At 38.1% G+C, this 20,151-nt stretch overlaps 1 protein-coding gene across 1 annotated transcript; it reads left to right on the top strand.

The window, feature by feature from the left end:
• Positions 1-1,500: 1,500 nt before the first annotated feature.
• LOC123245558 (stress response protein NST1-like) lies at positions 1,501-19,912 on the top strand. Its single transcript, XM_044674506.1, has 2 exons — positions 1,501-1,625; positions 19,116-19,912. Exons 1-2 carry the CDS (start codon positions 1,502-1,504, stop codon positions 19,841-19,843), a joined length of 852 nt encoding a protein of 283 aa, XP_044530441.1. The 5' UTR covers position 1,501; the 3' UTR covers positions 19,844-19,912.
• Positions 19,913-20,151: the final 239 nt, after the last annotated feature.

The raw sequence follows: 20,151 nt of genomic DNA on the forward strand, positions 1-20,151 counted from the left end.
AAATGTATATAATACATTTACATGGTACAGTGCTGAACCTGGAGGCAAGAAGACCTGAATTCAAGTCCAACCTCAGGCATTTATGAGCTGCGAGACTCTGGGCAAGTCACTGCCTCAGTTTCCTTATCATTACAATGAGGACAATGAGAGCACCTACCTTTCAGGGTTGTTCTGAGTATGGAATAAAATAATATTTTAAAAGTGTTTTGCCAACCTTAAAGCAATATGTAATTATGCCTGCTATTGTTTTCATTGTTTATTCCAAGGACAGAATATCAATGCAAGTGCCTGCAAGATTTGACCCATCACATTCCTTTAATTAAGAAAGATCAAGATGGGAACTGATGTGATTATTAAATGTAGAAAACTAGGATTCAATGGCCATACCAAGCATTCAGGGGAGTCAAAGATAAGGTACAGGACTAGGACAGGTTAGAGAAAGCTGAGGCCATTCTAGTCTGTAACCAAGTAGGTATAGGAGATTGGAGAAGGAGGATGATGCCTGGGACACATGAGACAAAAGCCTCAATGCCTTAAATATATCTATAATTGTAGTTCTTTACTGTTTTTCTTTAACAAGAATAGATAGATATATAGATAGATGATAGAAAGATAGAAGATAAATAGATATCTTTAATTAAGGAGAAATGTCAAGGGTCAGTGGCATAGAGCTACCTTGCTGTTCATTAATTAGTAAGTGATTCAGGGCATTTTTCTACTCACTGCATAAAACAAACAAAGACTAACCCCCAAGCTTCCCCCTAGTAATTTTAGTTTCCCCAACCTTTAATCATTTTAAGAAATCCTTAAAAATAAAGTAAAAATGTCAGTGAGCCAAGAATCAGCTTCTTTTTCTTTCTAACCAAGAGTAAGGTTTGGTTAAGTCATTTTTCAGGTGTGCATGACTTTTCATGAGGCCCATCTTAGGTGTCTTTGGTAAAGATCCTGGAGAGGTTTGCCATTTCCCTCTTTAGCTGGTTTTGTGGATAAAGAAAGGGAGGTAAACGGGATTAAGGGACTTGCCAAGAGTCCCACAAAGAGTAAGTGTCTGAGGCCAGATTTGAACTCAGGAAGATTAGGAAGATGAATCTTCCTGACTCTTGGCCACCTAGCAGCCCTACGAGTAAGGCACCTTTGCTGTCTGCTATGTAGAAGTTTTTAATGCATTTTAGGTAAAAGATGAGTGAAGGATTGGTTAGTATAAAAACTGGGGCTCAGTAAAAGAGTATATACATACATATACATACATATAGGGTCAGGATGAAAACTTATCCATCTCCTCACCTAGGTAGAAAAAATGATTTAGCTGAGGCCAGGGTGGGGGAACCTATAGGAGATGCTGCAAACAGAAGTTCAGTCCTCGGGATGATCAAGGACGGGATTTCCCTCTCATGAACTAAGCGGGTATCCCTTCAGCGACGGGCAGCATGGAAACCCTCTCTTAAGTCTCTTTAGTATTTTGTTTTCTTCTGTTTGATAGGTTCATGCTTTCTACAAGAGAATGGGCAGTCCAATCAAATATCGAATACTGTCAGCCAGACACAGATCACTTCTTCTTCGTGCTTTGTCAGAATTACGGAAAAAAGAGTACCCGCAGCAGCTCCCCAAATTCAAATCTATTAAAGGTTAGTTACAGGAAACTTAATTTTTCTTTTTCCGCAGTAAACTGTATGAATAAGAACTGATGGATCTAATGATGACACGAACTTGAAACCACCAAACCCATCTTTTGAGAATGTTGGATAAATGAGTAACTCTCATAATGATCATATGGTTGCATGTGTGTTCATACATGTACACACATATGTATTTCAAATTCATCAAAGTGCTGCACAAGGTGAGCCCAGAAGATGAAGACTGATCTTCCTGGCTTGGACTCTGTTGGTAGCTTCGTTATTCTTAACACTGATGACTTTTCCCATATCCCGAGTTATTAAAGCTCCCCTCCTTTTGAGGTTACTTTGTGTTCTCTTTACTCCCGTCTATCTCTCTCGGCACATTGTGCCCTTTAGTAGAATGTGAACTGCTTGAAGGCAGAGACTGGTTCATTTTTGTGTTTAAATCCTAGGTACCTAACACAGGGTCACGTATAGACAATCGGCTTGATGAATATTTACTGAATTGATTTGGAGACCCCATCAAAATTGTGACATCTCTAAATGCTTTTAAAATCACATCAAGAAAAAAAAAAGAATTGGAGAGACGCTCAGCTTTGCATAATGCATTTATTTTTTGGACAGATTATTCAATAAATCATATATCGCTCTAATTTGATATGCCATCCATTCTTTGATTTCTAAATTTCAAAGTGAAAGCAATTCTGCGTGTCTCTTACTCCTACGCCTTTTTTAACATGGAAGTGACCGTTGGCTCCCAACGCATCAAGCTAGAGAGGCTTTGGGTAACGACCAAATGATGTTGTCTACTATATAAGCACAAGTCAAAGGAAATTCAGGCTGACAGTACAAGATTGGCCAGAGAGTGCCTTGTTTGTTTGTTGGCTCGTTTGGTCTTGTTTTTGGAATGCCGAGTCAGAGCGGAGATGCAGCCGTTATTGGTGCGCCAGTAAAAGTGTGTTGGAGCATTATTGTGGAGGATTAAAAAGGAAGTTTTCTTTTTACTTTAGTGTCGTACCTCTTCGGGGGTATTCTCACAACTCGCACTTGTGCTAGAGGGACGGATTCCCCCACTGGCATATCTAGCTTTGACACTCCTCTGGTGGACACAGTTCACTCAAAATAAGGGAATGGACCGAGAGAGAACATTAAGAAGAGACGTTACAAACCTTCCGTTCTTATAAACTTGGGCCACATTTTTACATATATATATATATATATATGTGTGTGTGTGTGTGTGTGTGTGTGTATGTATGTATCATATATATATACACATATACATATATAATATACATTTATGTATGTATATTATATATAGCACGTATTGGAAGAGTGGGCAGAAATTTAGCATACAATGTATACAGTGTGAGTCACCAAAAAAAGGGAAACCAAGACCACTGATGAGAGAGGAATTCTGGGACCCAGATATTCTTTCACCCCTTGTTGAGTGGGGCTGGGCTCCTCCTCTGCCCCCTTCCCTTCCCCTTGCCATCATGTGTGGGGTCTTGTGGCTGAGTCTCTTGACTGGACCGCTCCTCTTCACGCCGTGAGTTTCAATGACCGCTGCTAGGTTTCTCAGGACTCCTTGGCCAGCTTTCTTTATACTCTCAGATTCCTGCACCTTAAAGCCTCGAGCACCTTGGGGGCACCAAAATACAAATATCTACGGCTCCTTTTCCCTTGTTTGGGTCATGGACCTCTTTGGCAATCTGGGAAAGTCTACCTTTCACAGAATAATGCCTGTCAATGAGTAAAGTGAACTGAAGAAATGTTGCATTTGAGTCATAGGCTAGTGAAAAGACAGCCCCAGCCCCCCTTTTTTTATCCATCCAAGGATAGAGACAACTTGCCATCTAACTGTTGATCCTTCCTAGCTGTGTGGGACTTGGGTTAAGAATTATTGGTACAGAGAGTATATCTTTCTGTTTTCGGGTGGATCTTGTGATTCCTATTGGCTAAATACCCCCTTTTCAAGATTTTCTAGATAATCTGGGACTAAAGCACAGGAAATCCCTTCCCCATCTTCCTATTTCACCTTCCAATATAGGCACAGGAACCTCCTTGCCTAATATTGCGCCAAATGCCCACTGCTCTGATTTATTGTACTTCATCCCCAGCTTAGCCGCTTAGAGCTTCTGAGCATGAGATCCATTTCCAGGTAGAGCCACTGAGCCTTTTCTAATGCATTCGGAGAACTTGTTCACTTTTCATAAAAGAATCACCAGGTAGAGCCACATTTTGGCATGTGGTTGAAGACCTTGGTCATGTCTTATGACTACATTTTGGGATTCCTTGGTTATGATGGAATGATGGGAACAAAGCCCACCTTGCCTTAGGAGCAAAGTTTACTCTTTCATTGATGTAACATAAAAAGTAGTTGAATTATTTTGTGACTAACAACATGTACCGACCTTTATTCTCAGAGCACTGAAATGTGTCTTGTTTTCTCTTGGGGAATTGTAGAAGAAACACACTTGGTGTATATGAAGCCAATATAACTTAGTATAACTAGAGAACTCTCATTTTCTCATCCATTTACCATTTTCTTTTCCCTTTCTCCTGGTAAGCAGGGTAAGAGAGGCAAGTAGAGGAAAGGATTCTGTTTCCTCATTTTCTAAGTCTCTCCCTTTCCCTCAATGACATAAAAATGTTCTTTTCTGACAACACTAAAATATTCCCTTTAGGTCCTTGATAAGCAAGGTGAAAGTCTGGAAATCTCTCTTCCCTCCCCTTTCTTTTTCTTTTTTTTAATTTACTTCTCCCTTTTTCTTCCTCTCTCTCTCTTGATTTTTAATTGAATTTTTTAATTGACTCAACTTAAAATAAAAAAAAAAGTCTCATGGCTTGGGAAAAGTTCCCCATTTACAATTTCTTATCAGATCACCGTAAAGAAAAAAAAAGAATGAAGTGATTGTGGACATCCTACATCCTACTTCTCCTGGGTCCCTTTTCCAGACAGTATGAGCCCAAATCCCTCTCTACTTCCATTCAGGCACTTTGTATTACAGCTTTCATTTTCTTCTTCCCTAACTTAAGTTGAAACTATTCTTCTTCTAGCCCAGTTTCTCTTTTATATCTCCTCAGCAAATATTTTCCTTTTCTTCCTTCCCCATAAAACTCTCTGTCATTGCAGAATAAGTGCTGGCATGAGACATGAGAGCTCCACGGATTTTCTTACTGTATCTTGTCCAGAAGAATATATTTTTAGATGAGAATGTAAGAAATTAAGTATACAAGTTCCATCATTTTGTTGGAAGTACACGATACACCTCAGGCAGCAATTTTAGCCATAAAAGCTATGTTATCCTAGTTAAAAAGCCTTTCTAGTGAGTATGACTGGGGAATCAGCCAAACCTCCCTGGTTTTTTCAGGACAGCATACATTGTTCAGTGATTATAGAAGAAGCAAATTCACATCTTTTACAAAAAAGACTAGCCATTAAACTCAAAGACATTTCTGAGAAGAACGGATACTTCCTGTAGAAAGTGTAAGGTCGAGGGGGTTAATTATTGAAGGGTCGTTATATCAAAGTGCCCAGGATCAGATTTATACAATCTTGAGTCATTTTATCTCGATTACCTACTTTGCCTTGATCTAAACCCACTTATGGGTCTGAAATTAGATGGGTCTTGAAGAATTTTATGGTTTTCAATAAAATGCATTACATTTTCCAGTGCCTACATTTTTCTTCCAAATTCATCAAATTCCTCACACCTTGCAGGTTTCAATTCATCAGTGCTTTAGGTAATTTTAACTCCATTTCCTCCCCTTCTTTCTGATTTCCTAAACAGTCTGCTGCAGTGTTTGAGTCCTTTTTGTATTTTTTTCCCCGTTGCTGCATAGCCCAGCATATAAAGAAAAATATTAAATGGACTGGTTCTGTTATATATAGGATGAAAATGCTTGTCTATTAAAATAAAGAATTGTAAATCCATATTCTTATCTACATACATTTCCTTTGAGAAGAAAACCATCTGAAGTGCATTAATAAGAACTTGTCCTACTCGTTTTTGCCAGCCCTTTTCTCTTTGCCTGAGCACTCACTTGAATGGGGTCTGTGACTTCCTCAACATAAGGATTATCTCAGAGGTGCAGGTTGCCTTCCATTCCTTTCCATCTATCTGATGTATTTCTTCTTCATCGCCTCCTCTACATTCACCTCGATGTGACGACTTGGTATGTTTGGGGTCGGCCTTGCATTCGTCTGGCATTTCTTATTCCCCCTAATAGTAAGCCCAGTTTACTAAAGTGTGTCATAGAATCCTTGGTTCTCTGTAGGCTTAGTGCACAGACCACCTTCCTTTGATAATGACATCCTCATCCTCCAGGTTATTAATGCGAGTCTCTCCATTCTCATTTAAATAGACACTCACACACTTTTGAACACACCATGGCCCCCAATAGAATGTAGGCTGTCCAGAACCATTTTCAATTCTAGTGCCTTTTAAATGATGCCGGTCCATACTGGAACAGATTTTATGAGACCCCAATGCCCTGTGCAGGAGTATTGGGTGAATGTCCACTTCTCAGGTGTTTGTAGCTTGCTTTCTGCTTCCATCTGTGCGACCTTCCAGAATGAGCCGGCTTAATTGGATCTCCTAACAAGCTCTCTACAGACTCCTTTTTCTCCTCAATTGTTTCCTTCTTCATTTGATTAGATTCTGGCAAACATTCTAACTCTTTAAATCTTTTTGGATCCCAAATTCATCATCCAAAATGTTGGCTATCCTGCCTACCTTAGTGTCATCTGAGGATTGAATAAGCTTTCCGCCTATGCCTTTAGCCATGCTTGATAGATGCTTAAAAGGCTTAGGACCAAGGACAGATCTTTGAGGCTGTCCAAAAGAGACTTCTGTCCAGATAGATAGCTCAGATTTGAGAGCTCCTCAATGGGTCCAGTCAGTCATCCAGCCAAACACATGACTCCTCTGATGGAGCTCAGATCCTTCCATCATGTTCACAAGAATGGCCAGAGTCTTTGTCTAATGCTTTGCTAAAATCGAGGTATTCAGGAGTTTCTGGCTAGCTGACTGAATAAGTGATCATTTCAAAGCCCGATTTCCCTTGATTCAACTCAATTGAATACATTTCATTCCTTTGTTTTAAAGCAGGATTCTCAGGGCTTGAGTGCCAAGGACATTAAGAACAGCCGCTATCCTGGAGAGTCTTGTCTTTTCTGGAGGTAGATACAACATCTGCACACACAGGTTGGTGGGAAGGAATATCAAGGAGGACAAAGACAGCACACACCCTGCCACTCGGCGTCTTCTCTCTCCGCCCAATGCGGCCCTCTTCCAGCTCAACAGCTAATCCAAAGTCTTGCTCGTCTCAGCTTGGTCACCAGAGCACAAGCAATTGCAGAATGTCTCAGTGTGTTCCCAGGCTACACGGGCATTGGATGAGCTCTTCATGGCCCCCCATCTCATTCCAAGGCTAGGCTTATCCAGCAGCCTCCCGTGATACCTACTTTGTCCAGACTCAGGCTTACCATGCCAATTTTTGGACGCCGTCTTATCATGCTATGTGTGGGCTCAGATTCACCGTGCCACTTCCCAGTCCTCTCCATATATGACGTAGCGTGCTCACCTGCAGGCAGTGAGGTAGAGCCGCAGTCCAGAAAACCCAAGTTCAAATGCATCTTCAGACCTTAGCAATGTAACTTCACCTTGGTCTGCTTCAGTTCCCTGAACTATAAAAAATGGGGATAAGGATAGCACCTCCCTTCAAAATGAGATGATGCTTATAAAACACTCGGTCTGAATTTGGCTCATAGCAGGAGCTGAAGAACTGCTTGTCCCCCTCCCTCTCATTAGAATTATTTGTCACTTCACATAGTAGGGACTTAATAAAGGTTTGTTTCTTTCCTTCAGGTGTGGCTCAGAGAACAGTAGTTAAACCAGTCCTACCATTACTAAGAAGGACTCACAACACTTATTCTTTGGTTTCTAATCACCGTCCCTCTTAATTTTTGCAATCTAAAACGCTCTCCTCTTCTTTCCTCCTTTGTGCTGTCTTCTCCTATTAAAGGGATCCCCTAGAGAGCTTGCATTTGTATCTCTGGCACTTACAAATACTTTTCCAAAACTAAGCATGTAAATAATTGGTTCATTCATTCATTCATTCATTCATTCACCATCCATCCATTCATTTATGAAATACAAGGGCCTGTGGAAATATTTTTAAATTTTTTTCCTCTAGACCAGTGATGGGCAAACTATGGCCCCTGGGCCAGAGGCGGCCCCTGAAATGTTCTATCTGGCTGCAGGACATTATTCCTAATCTGACGAATACAATGAGGAGGATACAATACAATGAAACTTCAAAAGAGTTGCCTCAGAAACAGACTGACAGAGGAGCATTTCCTTTCCTTTGGCCCCTCTTTAAAAAGTTGGCCCATCACTGGTCTAGACTATAACTGACAAACAAAATTTCTCCCTGAAATTCTTCATAATGAAACCAGTTATTTCATGACAATTATACTATTGAGTGACGAAGCATTATTGAAACGATAAGCTCTTTTTGGTCCCCAGATATTTCCATTCGTTTTGCTGCTCTTTCAGAAAGGACAGTGGTCCACCACAACTATCTAGAGCCTCTTGAGCTAGTAAGGACTTCGCTTAAAACTAGACCTCAGGCATAGGGGCTTGATTCTGGTCAAGGATTCTCTGTTGAGGGGCTATAGGTCGGGGAGCCAGTCATTTTGATGAAGAAAGTGTTACACAGCCTTAAGACGGACAGATTTCTAGGAATAAGCAGCAACAGCCATGGTAGTGCCTTCTTCCATCACGCCTCATCTGTAATGTTGTGTTGGATTCTGGGGTCACTGGTTCAGAAGGTCACTGACAGTCAGGAGGGCATTCATGAGAGGAAACTGCCTGCCAAGAAAGAAGGGGAGTATTCTGGCTTTCCTACCCCAGGCATTGCATTGAGTGTGACCTTAGTATTTCCAAGCTGGGAAAATGTTCATCTTTTAGGAATGAGCTCAGGTTATCATTAGTCTTAGGGTTCCACCTGAACCCTCAAAGCACTGTTTAAACACATCATTCATTCTTAGGTTATTCCTAAATTCCTTCCTTTGCATTCCCCTCCACCCACCTCCTCTATTCTAAAGCTAAGCACCTCTTCTTTGGAATGTAGGACCCACAGATAACAAGAGCAAGCCTTTCCCTTTCTTACTTCTTCCATCCTCTTGAACTCACTGAGACCTGGGTTCCTTCTGGTGTAACAGCTTCCAGGGTCACCCTTTGTGGCATTGCTTGAATGTTAGGTCATAATAGCCGGGGCTCAATAGCTGTGATGGGAAACCTGAAATATCTCATAGTTCCCACCTCCCCTTCCAAGTTCTCCCTCTACCACTATCACCCAGGAACCATTCCTCCTTTAATATCCAATTCATACTTATCATGTGATCAAGATTCTGATAGTTGAGATCTAATGGCCTTCTGGACACTCCCCTTTCCTTAAGAAATGTCCTGCCTAAGGAATCATTTACTTGCCAGACGTATGGATACGGGAAGACTTTACAACATAGAGAAACATTACAAGCTTGAAAATGGATAATTGTTTACATTAAATTCAGAAAGTTTTATACAAATGCAACGGAAAACAAGAAAGTGGAAAAAATTGTAGCAAAGCTCACCAAGATAACAGCTCTGAAATATAAAGAGAACTGAGGCAAACCGTTTAGAGCACAAGTTGTTCCCCAATTGATTATTGGCCAAAGTAGTTCTCAGATGAAGAAATTAAAACTACAGCCACATTTTTTAAAAAGGCTCCAAATCACTGATTAGAGAAAGGCGAATTAAATCAACTCTGAGGTAGCACTTCATACCTAGCAGATTGACTCATATGGCAATATAGGAAAATGAAAAAAGATGGCGTAGGGGATGTGGGAAAACTGGAACACTAGCAATACATTGTTGGTGAAGTTGTGAATTGATGCAACTATTCCAGAGAGTAATTTGGAACCTTGTCCAGAGGACCATAAAACTGGTTATACCCTTCAATCCAGAGAGATAAAAGAAAGGAGAAAAGGACCTCGATGTACAACACATGTTTATAGTAGCTGTTTTGGTGGTGACAAAGAATTGGAAACCGAAGGGGAGATCCATCAATTGGGGAATGGCTGAACAAGTCGTGGTGTATGTTGGTGATGGAATACTGCTGTGCCAAAAGAAATGACAAACAGGATGATTTCAGAAAAAAAATAACAAACCTAGAAAGACTTACATGAACTGAAGCAAAGTGAAGCACAACCGGGAGAATATTGTACATAGTGATGTCAATATGGTATGATGTTCATTTATAAATGACATAACTATTATCAACAATGCAAGGACCCACGGCAATCCCAAGAGACTCAGGATGAAAAAGGCTCTCCACTACCATGGAAAGAACCAATGGCGAGTGAATGCAGACTGAAATATTCTATTGTCACTTTATTTCCTTCAGGAGTTGTTTTTTTTCCCTTGAATGGGCTATATGTGTCTTCTTCCACAAAATGTGGAATATGAAAATATGTATTGCATAAGAGCACACATATCAGACAGCTTGCCGCCTTGTGGAGGGAGAGTTTGATTGCATAATGTCAGAAAATAAATGCTAAAACTTGTTTACGTATGTATGTATGCAACTGGGAAAAATATAACAAACATATTGTACCTGGCTCATAGTCTCTCTCTCCACCCAAATTCCTGCCATTGTACTAGGAACTTCTTATATTCCTTCAAGTACTTTAATCTGCCAGTTCTTCAGAGTAATCACTTCTTATGACCTGCCTCCTCTATTAACATCAGGCAAACCCAGAGATCTTCCTATGAAATGGATGATCCACTTCCATGTTCAGGAGCTCTAGACTTCCCCTGATTAAAATCTGTTGTCAGGCCACCTCTCTATCTGCCTTATCCATGATATTAAATCATTTTCCTGACTAGGATTTCCAATCTCTCTACCCTTGTCTATCCTGGCTTCCTTCTTTTTTCCTTGTCTTAATCCCTTGGTGAATGATATAATTCTACATTCTTCTGTGCCCCCTATCTCATCATCAGTCAATCTAGTAGCATTTATCAAATGCCTACTATGTGGGCATTATATGTACTGGGCTTCTATTATCACTAAGCCTTAGTGACAAAGCCAAGATTACCCTTCTTGCCCTGGCTAGACTCAGCTTAGAAACTTCATACCCATATGTTTGCCCATACTCATAGTTTTTTCTCCAAGTCTCTCTGAAGAACTTTGGTATTGAATGGGAGACATGGAAGACACTGGCACAGGGCTGTCCAACATGGTGTGCCTGCATCAAAGAAAGTGCTGTGCAATAGGAGCAAAACAGAATTGCAGTAGCTCCAAAGAAACATGAGATGCTCATATGTAAAGACGTCTCTATCCTCAATGGACTATTTGTGCTAAAGAAACTTCTAAGTTCGTTTTGGTCTCATCAGTCACAGTGAGATCCACTGTACATTGACCTCAACATTGTGATGTCATTTTGATCTTCTTCAAGAACAAAGAGCAGCAATGACATAGATGTGGAATTTAGCAAGAGAAAAATGTGTAAGCCTGATAGTTGGCGACTACAAAATAAACTCACCTTTGCCCTTTCTGCTACAAGGCAATCCTTTCCCACTTCCCTTGACATTGGCATTGCCAAGACACTACAGAGGCTTTTCCAAATTTTTTCCAAATTCCTCCTTGAAACTCCTATAACTCACCTTCCTCTGACCCTTTCAGCTGAGTAACTTGAATAATATCTCTTGTCTTTTCTAGCAGATTTGTCCCTCCAGTATCCCCACTCTTACCAAACTTCAGTCTTTCTTTGTCTACACAGGCTGCATATCTCAACAACTTAAAAATAAGCCCTTTTTTCAAATCCTCAAAAAAGTCCTCCTTTGATTCATCCATCCACACTAATTACTGTCTTATGTTATCTCTTCTTCCTTTCATGCCTAAACTCCATGTTTTAAAGTGGCCATTACATTCTGCACTTCCACTTCCATCCAGCTCATTCTCTCAACTCTTTTTGGTTTGACTTTCATCCTCAATGTTGAATTGGATCTCTTTTTGCAACAATATCAATGATCTCTTAATTGCTAAATTTAACGAGCTTTAAAAATCCTCATTCTTATTGAATCTCTGAATCCTTTGACACTGTCAATTCCACTCTTCTCCTGATGTCATCTTTTTTCTGTCTGTTTTTTTTCATGGCATAACTCTCTCCTGGTTCTCCTCTTACCTATCTGCCTCTTCTTTCTCGGTCTTTTTTACTGTATCTTCATCTATATAGAATGGTATCCTTTAGGACTCTGTCCTGGATCTTAATATCTTCCCCCTCCTCTCTAATGTTTTTCTTGGAGATATCATCATCTCCCATAGAATGTTATCACCTCTCTCTATTATTATTATGCTTATGTTTCTGAGATCAATTTATCAAGTCTCTTACTGACCTCCAGTCTTTCATCTCCAACAGACAATAAGACATCTTGAACCCAGGATGTGCTCTCCTCTTCCACAACTCAACATGTTCAAAACTGAGTTCACTATCTTGCTTCCTAAGCTCTCTCCTCTTCTAACCTTTTGTATTTCTGTGGAGGGCATCACCATCATCCTAGTCAACCAGGCCTGAAATTTAGGTATTATGCTTGACTCTTTACCTACACATCTCATAACCAATCAGTCATCAACTCCCATAAGATCTACCTTTGAGCACCTCTTATATTTCCTCCACTCTCTCTTCTGACACTACCAACTCCTGGTTTTAGTCCTTCATCAACTCCCATTTGAACTATTGTGTTAGCCTTAGTTTCCACTTAGCTCTCAGAAATCTTCATAAACCAGTACTGTCTCTCCCCACACTTCCATCTCCACTCCACATTTCAATATAATAGTGGCTCCAGTGCAGAGAGTGGTGTTCTTGGAGTCTGAAGGACCTGAGTTTAAATCCGACTTCATACATTGTACATAATGGTTTTTTAGACTAAGAAAACTGAGGCAAACAGAGTTAAGTGACTTGCCTAAGGTCACAGAGCTAGTAAGTTTCTCAGGCTGGATTGGAATTCAGAAAGAGAAGTCTTCCTCATTCCAGGCCTGACCTTCTCTCTACTGTGCTGTCTAGCTGCATTTGTATTTCTAAAACTATCCAGACTAAAAAAGTCTCTTTTCTGTTCATTACTCTTGCTATGTTCCAGGAAATGAAGAAAATTACTTCATTCCTAGCTAGGCACCATGAACTAAATGGGTCAAAGTGGAAGGGAATTAGGTTATTATACATTATTTCAGGTCTCACCAGGTCTCTAATTCTGTGATTCTCTTTGACCAAGGAAGAGATGTAGAGACTACATAAAAGTGTCGCAGAAATGAGAACTAGGGTAAAATCTTGCCTCTGGCCTTATCATCTGTGACTCTCTATGGCTATATGCCAAATTCTCTGAGTTTCAGTGTATGCATCTGTATAGTGGGAAGAAAGATCATAAGCATTTGCCATGGTTTTTGGTAAGATCCAATGAAATTTTATATTTTATATATATTTGTCTGAAGTAGAAGCTACTAATGTTAGCAATACCATCATCCATTGTAGTCCACAGTTTGATGAATTTATGGCATTGTCAGCAATTACACTATGTAGTAGCAATAAATGGATTATAGCTTGAATCATCAGCCTAAAGTTTGACTAGGATGGATGCCCCATGGAAAGCTACAATACTCTTCAGGGAGATCTACGTCTTATAAACGACTGAACAACAACAGGATCCTGATAGAAGTCATACAGCAGTGACATGGCACTCTATGGAGAGATACCAATCTTCAAGGAACCTTCTTTTGACCCAGTGAACTATATTAGTCTAATGCACGAGCCAACCCATGTTTAGGTTCAAATTAAGAACAGGAGGAGAAGTCTCCGTGAGACTTACGCTTATCAAGTGAAGTGAGGCTTATTGAGAGAATATACAGGAGCAGGGGTTGTTCATCAGGCTTTTACACCAGTGTTCACAGCCATGGAGAGCCCTGAATTCATAGCCTAATTAACCAGCATCCCCCACAGGTCTTGGATTCTCAATTACTAGAGAAGTGGCAGACAGTCCTCATCAATCATGTAGCCTAGAAATGTGCAGAAAGCAGTTGAAGTTAATACATCACTTACTGAGAAGCTGGTTGCCCCATGGGTCAAAGTGAGTTTTATAACTCTAAAGCAGAACTGGATGGAGAAAAGATTAGTAACGTCCTCATGACATTTCAGCAGATTCTGTCATGCAAGGCACCTGTAGGGGATGAGGGTTCTAGAAGGAAAGAGTGAGATAGGATCTCAAAACAGGGAACGCAAGAGCCAACTCCAACCGTGTTTTGAGAAACAATAAATTAAGTAGGGATGTAGAGACCAGGGAGTGGGTGGTGGGTTACTATCTTAAAGGTTAGTCCAATAAAAAGAATCTGTTCCATTCCTAGGATCTTTGTTCAAGGATCTTTTGAACTCACAGCATTGGATTGCAGAGACTGGATAGTCAGTTTATAAAGAGACTGGGCAAGAAGTCCATGTTCACTCAGTCCCATAATTGGAGGTGAAGACCTCGGGCTTTCATCCCTTCCCAGATGATTTTCAATCTAGATATCCAGCCCTGTTCCCTCTCCTGAGCTCAGGATTCACATTCACAATTGCCTCTTTGACATTTTGAAACAGATATCGCATAGGAATTTCAAATTTAAACATATCCAAAAGGGAGCTCCCTACTTACTCTCTCCCTCATCCCAACTTTCCTGTTACTTTTGAGGCCACTCTCATCCTTCCCCTCACCCAGATTTGCAACCTGTATCATTCCTGACTCTTCATCTCTGACTCCACACCCAAACTCTAGCCAAATTTGTCATTTTGACCTTCAAAAAGTCTGTCTTTTTGTTCCCTTTCTCTTCACTTACATAGTTGCTGCCTTGGCTCAGGCTATTATTGCATCAAAACTGGATTACTGCCATTGTTTTCTAATTGTGCTTTCTGCCTCAAAGGGGCTATTTAAAGAGACCATTGTGACAAATAGCTAAGTTTTGTAGATATAAGCACACAAGAAGGCCATGGGGGGGACTAGATAATAGAGGATGAACACAAAAATTTGGTATGGAAATATGAGAAACTTTGATGATCATCTTATGTTGGATGACCTTTGGACTATAAATAACAGGACCATTAATGACCAAACTGGAATTTAATTCACAGGAAAGGAGATAGCAACTGGTATCTCTTGATGAACTCTATGCATATACTTTGGAAGATTTTGAGCATAAAAGTGTTCTTTGGTGAAAATTTCTTCTGTATCTATTGAGATGATCATTTGGTTTTGAACAGGAATTTTATATATTATTAATTATATTGATTTTTCTTGTAGTGTTGAATATTCCTTGCATCCTTGGTAGAAATTCCATGTGATCATAATGAAACATTTCTTGCATGTATCTCTGATGCATGGCATTGGCCTATAGTTTTCCTTCTGTGTTTTATCTTTTCCTGGTTTAGGTACTGAAGCTATAAAAGGATTCTGCTAGGGTGATTTCTTTTTCAGTTTTTGAGAGTAATTTGTGAAGCATACATATCAATTGTTCTTTATGATAGAATTCTGCATCAGGCCTACAAGGATTTTTTTTTTCTTCCTTTGATAGTTCCTTCACAGTGAGATCTAGTTCCTTTTCTGAGATTAGTTGATTTAATATCTTTATCTGGTTTTCAAGTAGTTTGAGTTTCATATATTTTAGAAGGTATTTTTCTATTTCTTTTGTGTTTTCAGGTTTTTTGTCACGTAAATACACAATGTGCTTTTATTATTTTAATTTTTCCTGGTTTTATTTGATTTCACCTTGTCCATTTCTATTTTATTGATTTGGTTTTCTACACTCTTTTTAATGCAGAGTTTATCATTTTATTAGTCTTTTCAAGGAACCAGATTTTAGTTTTGTTTATGATTTCTTTTTTTAATTTCCAATTTCATTTTCCTCTAATTTTTGATATCTCCTCATTTGTACTACTTTAAATTTATTTGTTGACTTTCTAAGTTTAAGGCACATTGAGTTATTTAATGTTCTCTTTTTCTATTTTGTTAATGTATACAGGAATCCTTCACCTAGCACTGGAGTTATATTCCAGAGACCCTCATGATAGGTGAAAATCATTGAAGGAGCAGTATTATAATTATTTTATTATTTACATATATTTTAAGGCTCTATAAACCCTTTCCACTCTCCTCTAAACCTTTTCCACACTCTTATAAGCACTTCATATGCACTTAAACACTTTCTGAACATATGTGCACAGTGCAGGAGAGCAAAGAGACTGATGTTTCAGTCACTGAGCCAATCAGCACCCAGGATACAGAACACAGCGCTATGTTTGGTCACCTTTCATTCCATCAGCCAATAGTGTGCCGTGTACAATCTCATGTTGACAAATCTGTGCAAGTGGTAGTGGCGGACTGCATTTCCATTACGCATGATATGATATTCATTTACAAAATCCTGCAAATCCTGCAATATAGCGAAAACTCCGCGATAAAAAATTAGATATATTTTTTTTCTAAAAACTCATGATACAGTGAAGCTGTGGTAAGTGAACTGTGATATAGTGAGGGACAACAGTATTTGTAGAGATAACATTTTTCCCTCAGGACTGCTTCAGCTTTACCCTCAAAATCTCGGTATTTAGTTTCATAATTATTTTCTTCATCATTTTCATTCATATAGCTATAATTCCTTTTTATAATTTGTTCTTTGATCAACTCATTTATGATTTCATTGCCTAGTCCTTATTTTAAAACTATATCTTTTTTTTGTGGTCCCTGAACTAATGATAATATTTTTATTGTTATGACTTGTAAAAGATACACACATATAAACATATACACAATATTATACATACATATATATCCTTATAAATATTCACACATATATAATAGATGTAAATATATATCTACATATAATTTTATGCCTTTTAACAATTTGTTTGCAATACCTCTGTGCTCTAATACATAGTCAATTTTATAAACATTCCATGTGGTGCTAAGGAATATGAATATTCCTTCATAGTCCCATTTAGAATATTGATCCTGTAAGTCTTTTAACTCTAGTTTCTCCAGGAATTTGATCAGTTTCATATTTTTCTTTTGTTTATCTTTCTGTTAACACTTCTCCAAAAATGAAAGTTTCATTTTCTTTGTATTGCATTTTCTTTTTCCTGATCACTTATAGAACTTGTTTCTGAGGACTAAATTCAACTGCTATATGTCTTGGAGTTTGCAGTCTTCCCCTCTCCCCCTTCTTCTGTATGCAATCAATAAATTCTTTCAATTGGTATTTAAGTGTCTATATTCAGAAGTTCTAGATGATTCTCTTCTATTATTTCCCTAAATTATAATGTTGAGATCGATTGTCCTGTCATGTTCTTCTTAGATATTTATAAACCTTTGATTATTGTCTCTATGCACACTGACTTTGCAATCGACTTGTTTTGCTTGCATAGTGAACATATTTTCTATTCACCTTACTGTTATTTACTTTTATTCTTCTATATCAAGTCCTTCACTTTTGAATATTTGCATTCTCAATCTATTATTCTTTGCCATTTTGTTTCTTTTGGGAGACTTGGTGCCCCAGATTCTAGTTTTCCTCTTTACTCCATTATTCTTTTTTTTTTTTTTCTGTGCAGGATATAAATTCTGTTCTCATAATTCTCCTTTCTTCTTTGAACCACTTCCAGTGTGTTTTAGTTCCATGTTCTCTTGATACTCCATAGGTTTGTATCATCAGGTTTTGAATTCTTTTAATTTATTTTATATTTATTCATAGAAACCTGAACATATTTATTAGATCTGGAAGCCAAATTTCCTTCTTCTCTTAATCTTTTCCTTGTTGATTAATCTGTTTATCGTCAATTTCTTGGAGTTGTTTTTTTCTTTCTTGAGGTCTTTGGTAATTTCAGTATTTTTCCCTCTGATTTTCCCTAGCTGCTCACTTTCTTACTGGGTCCTCTCTGATGTTCTCTAACCGAACAAAACAAGGACATGGGAATCTATAACGCAGGCTTCTAAAAGCAAGAACAAAACCTGTTTGGTAGCTGTGGGGGGACCAAAATGGATACCTTAGAAATTCTGATTGCATGATTAATGGAAAGAATAGAAGTAGACAAGATAAGTATAGGAGCTGTGAATCCAAAAATGGAGGAGGACTAGTCTAGTGTTAGCAGAGACTTAGAGAGAGAAATTCTCTCTAGAAAGCATTATATAAATATGAAATTTAATAAAACATCTAATGAATTTAAAGAAAAAAGAGAAAGAAATAAATAATCAGATAAAAGCAAGAAAGAAAACGAACTTTTCTTTCTTGCAAATTCTAGCAAATTCCAAACGGAAACAAAACATTAAAGAGAAGAGAAAGGGGTAACAAGTGGCTGGGGAGTGAGAGAGCGAAGGGAAAAGGGCCAATGGGAATAGGATCCCTTAAAAGAAGGAATTAGCTAAAGTAATTGAAAAAACATAACATTGTTTTTATGAAGGAAGGGGGAGAAAAATCATAACTTGAAAAAATGGATGAGCAAAATATTATTCTCACTCTTGTAACTTTAAGTATAAGTGTATTGCAATATTCAACAAAAGGAAAAGGAGTCATGGATTGGAAGGAAAATAAAACATTGTTTCACAGACAACAAACAAAAGATATACAAATGAAGATTTAACAACAAAATCCTAAGTAATGGATGAGCCAAAGGGGAAAAAAAGGCCTAGGAATTACTAATAATTGTGTGTGTGGGAATGATAATGATAAAACAATGTTCTAAAATGTCTGGGGTTTTATAAGCAAAATATATCTAGATATCTACAGATATTTAGGCCTAAATTTAGATATTTTTAGATCTCTCTCCCTCTCCTAGAAACAGTTATCAATATGTCCTAGATATTTGTATAACAATATGCAAATATAAGATCTCTAGTTCTCTATCAATTTTATATAATATATAATAGCTACGGATGCATTTTGTGTAAAATATATATGTACATACTCTCTCTCACACATATATGTAATGCCAGAAGTTAGTATAGTGCCTGACACATAAAATACATTTAAAAATGGCTACTTATTGCCTATATATGTAAGTGTGTATATGTGGATGTGTGTATTTCCCATGTCTCCCACAGTAACACATCATATTGGCAAATATATCTCTGGGGAAAAAAATCAAAATGGACATTTAAAAGTGGTTGAACTGGCATCATTAGACAGGCATCTTCCAGTCAGGTCCGTGATTCTTCCATAGGAGACAAGGAGAAAAAATTGACTTCATTATTGATGACTAATTCTTCAATTTATTTAGGAATTAATGAGGGTGTTTTCATCAGTGTGACTCAAAGCTATTGTGAGGAATTAATTAATAAAGACCAAAAAAGATGACCTCTTTTAATTGACTAATGTCTAATATCTCTATCTCTCTATCTATCTTAATATACACTTCGATTTATTTTTTTTTCTGTTCTGTAGTTTCTAAGCTATCAGAAGAAGAAAAGATTGTGGATCAAGAAATGGACCTCCGTTTTAGCATGCCAGTGATGAAAGTTCGTATGCATCTAACATCCCCTACTCTGTTACTTCCCAAACTTAAAGAGATAAAACCGGAAACTCACCCTCATCCAACTTTCCGATTATGTCATTTAATTGAGAAACCCCAAGTTGAAGTCATTCCTTTCATAGAAATGGCTGAGAAGAAAAAGGCTAGAGAACGTTGTGTTGTGGACTTTGGTCCACTTCTTAGTGTTGATAGACAGTATAATAAAAAGGAAGAGAAGCGAAAGCGAGAAGAAAAAATTGGACTTATTGCCATGATCCATCTTACTGATGAATTTACAAATCAAAGTGTGCAGGAATTTATCCAAGAGAGAATACTCTCAGTTAAAAAAAGAAACGAAGAAGAAAGCAAGAAAATTAAAGAACATTTGGAAAATTTTCAAACAAAAAGAGCAACAGAAATGAAAGAATTCCAAGAAAGGAAAAAGAACTTTCTAAAAGAGAGACAACAGAAAATAGAAGAGCGTACGTTGGTGGAAGAGATCAGCAATCAGCATTCCACACTGACAAAGGAACTGTTTCAGTTTGACAGATTCAAGAAGAGACAAGATATCCTGAATGACAAAAAGGAAATTGTGAAAAAAATGAGGGAAAATGAAAAACATCGCCAGAGTTTAGTTAAAAAAATGAAGAAAGGGAGGTAGGTCAACTTTTGATAGCACTGCAGACTCGATGTATGAGGCTTGGAGGATCAATACTCTCTAGCGATTGAAATCTTCGACTCCCCCTGAATTTTCATGTAATAAGTAATGGTATTGCTATTTCATCGAGTCATTTAATGTATGGAATATGCCTTTGCAAATGTTAAAGCATTATGCTAATTCTGGTTATCATCATCATCATTATTACTATTATTACCCATTATTAAAGCATTTTCACTTATTTTGAAGTCCCTAAATAAGCAATGGTTATCCTATAGATGGAGATATAGAAACATATATTTTTGTTATTG

Source organism: Gracilinanus agilis, chromosome 4 (assembly GCF_016433145.1).
Source record: "Gracilinanus agilis isolate LMUSP501 chromosome 4, AgileGrace, whole genome shotgun sequence".
Classification (NCBI taxonomy): Eukaryota; Metazoa; Chordata; class Mammalia; order Didelphimorphia; family Didelphidae; genus Gracilinanus; species Gracilinanus agilis.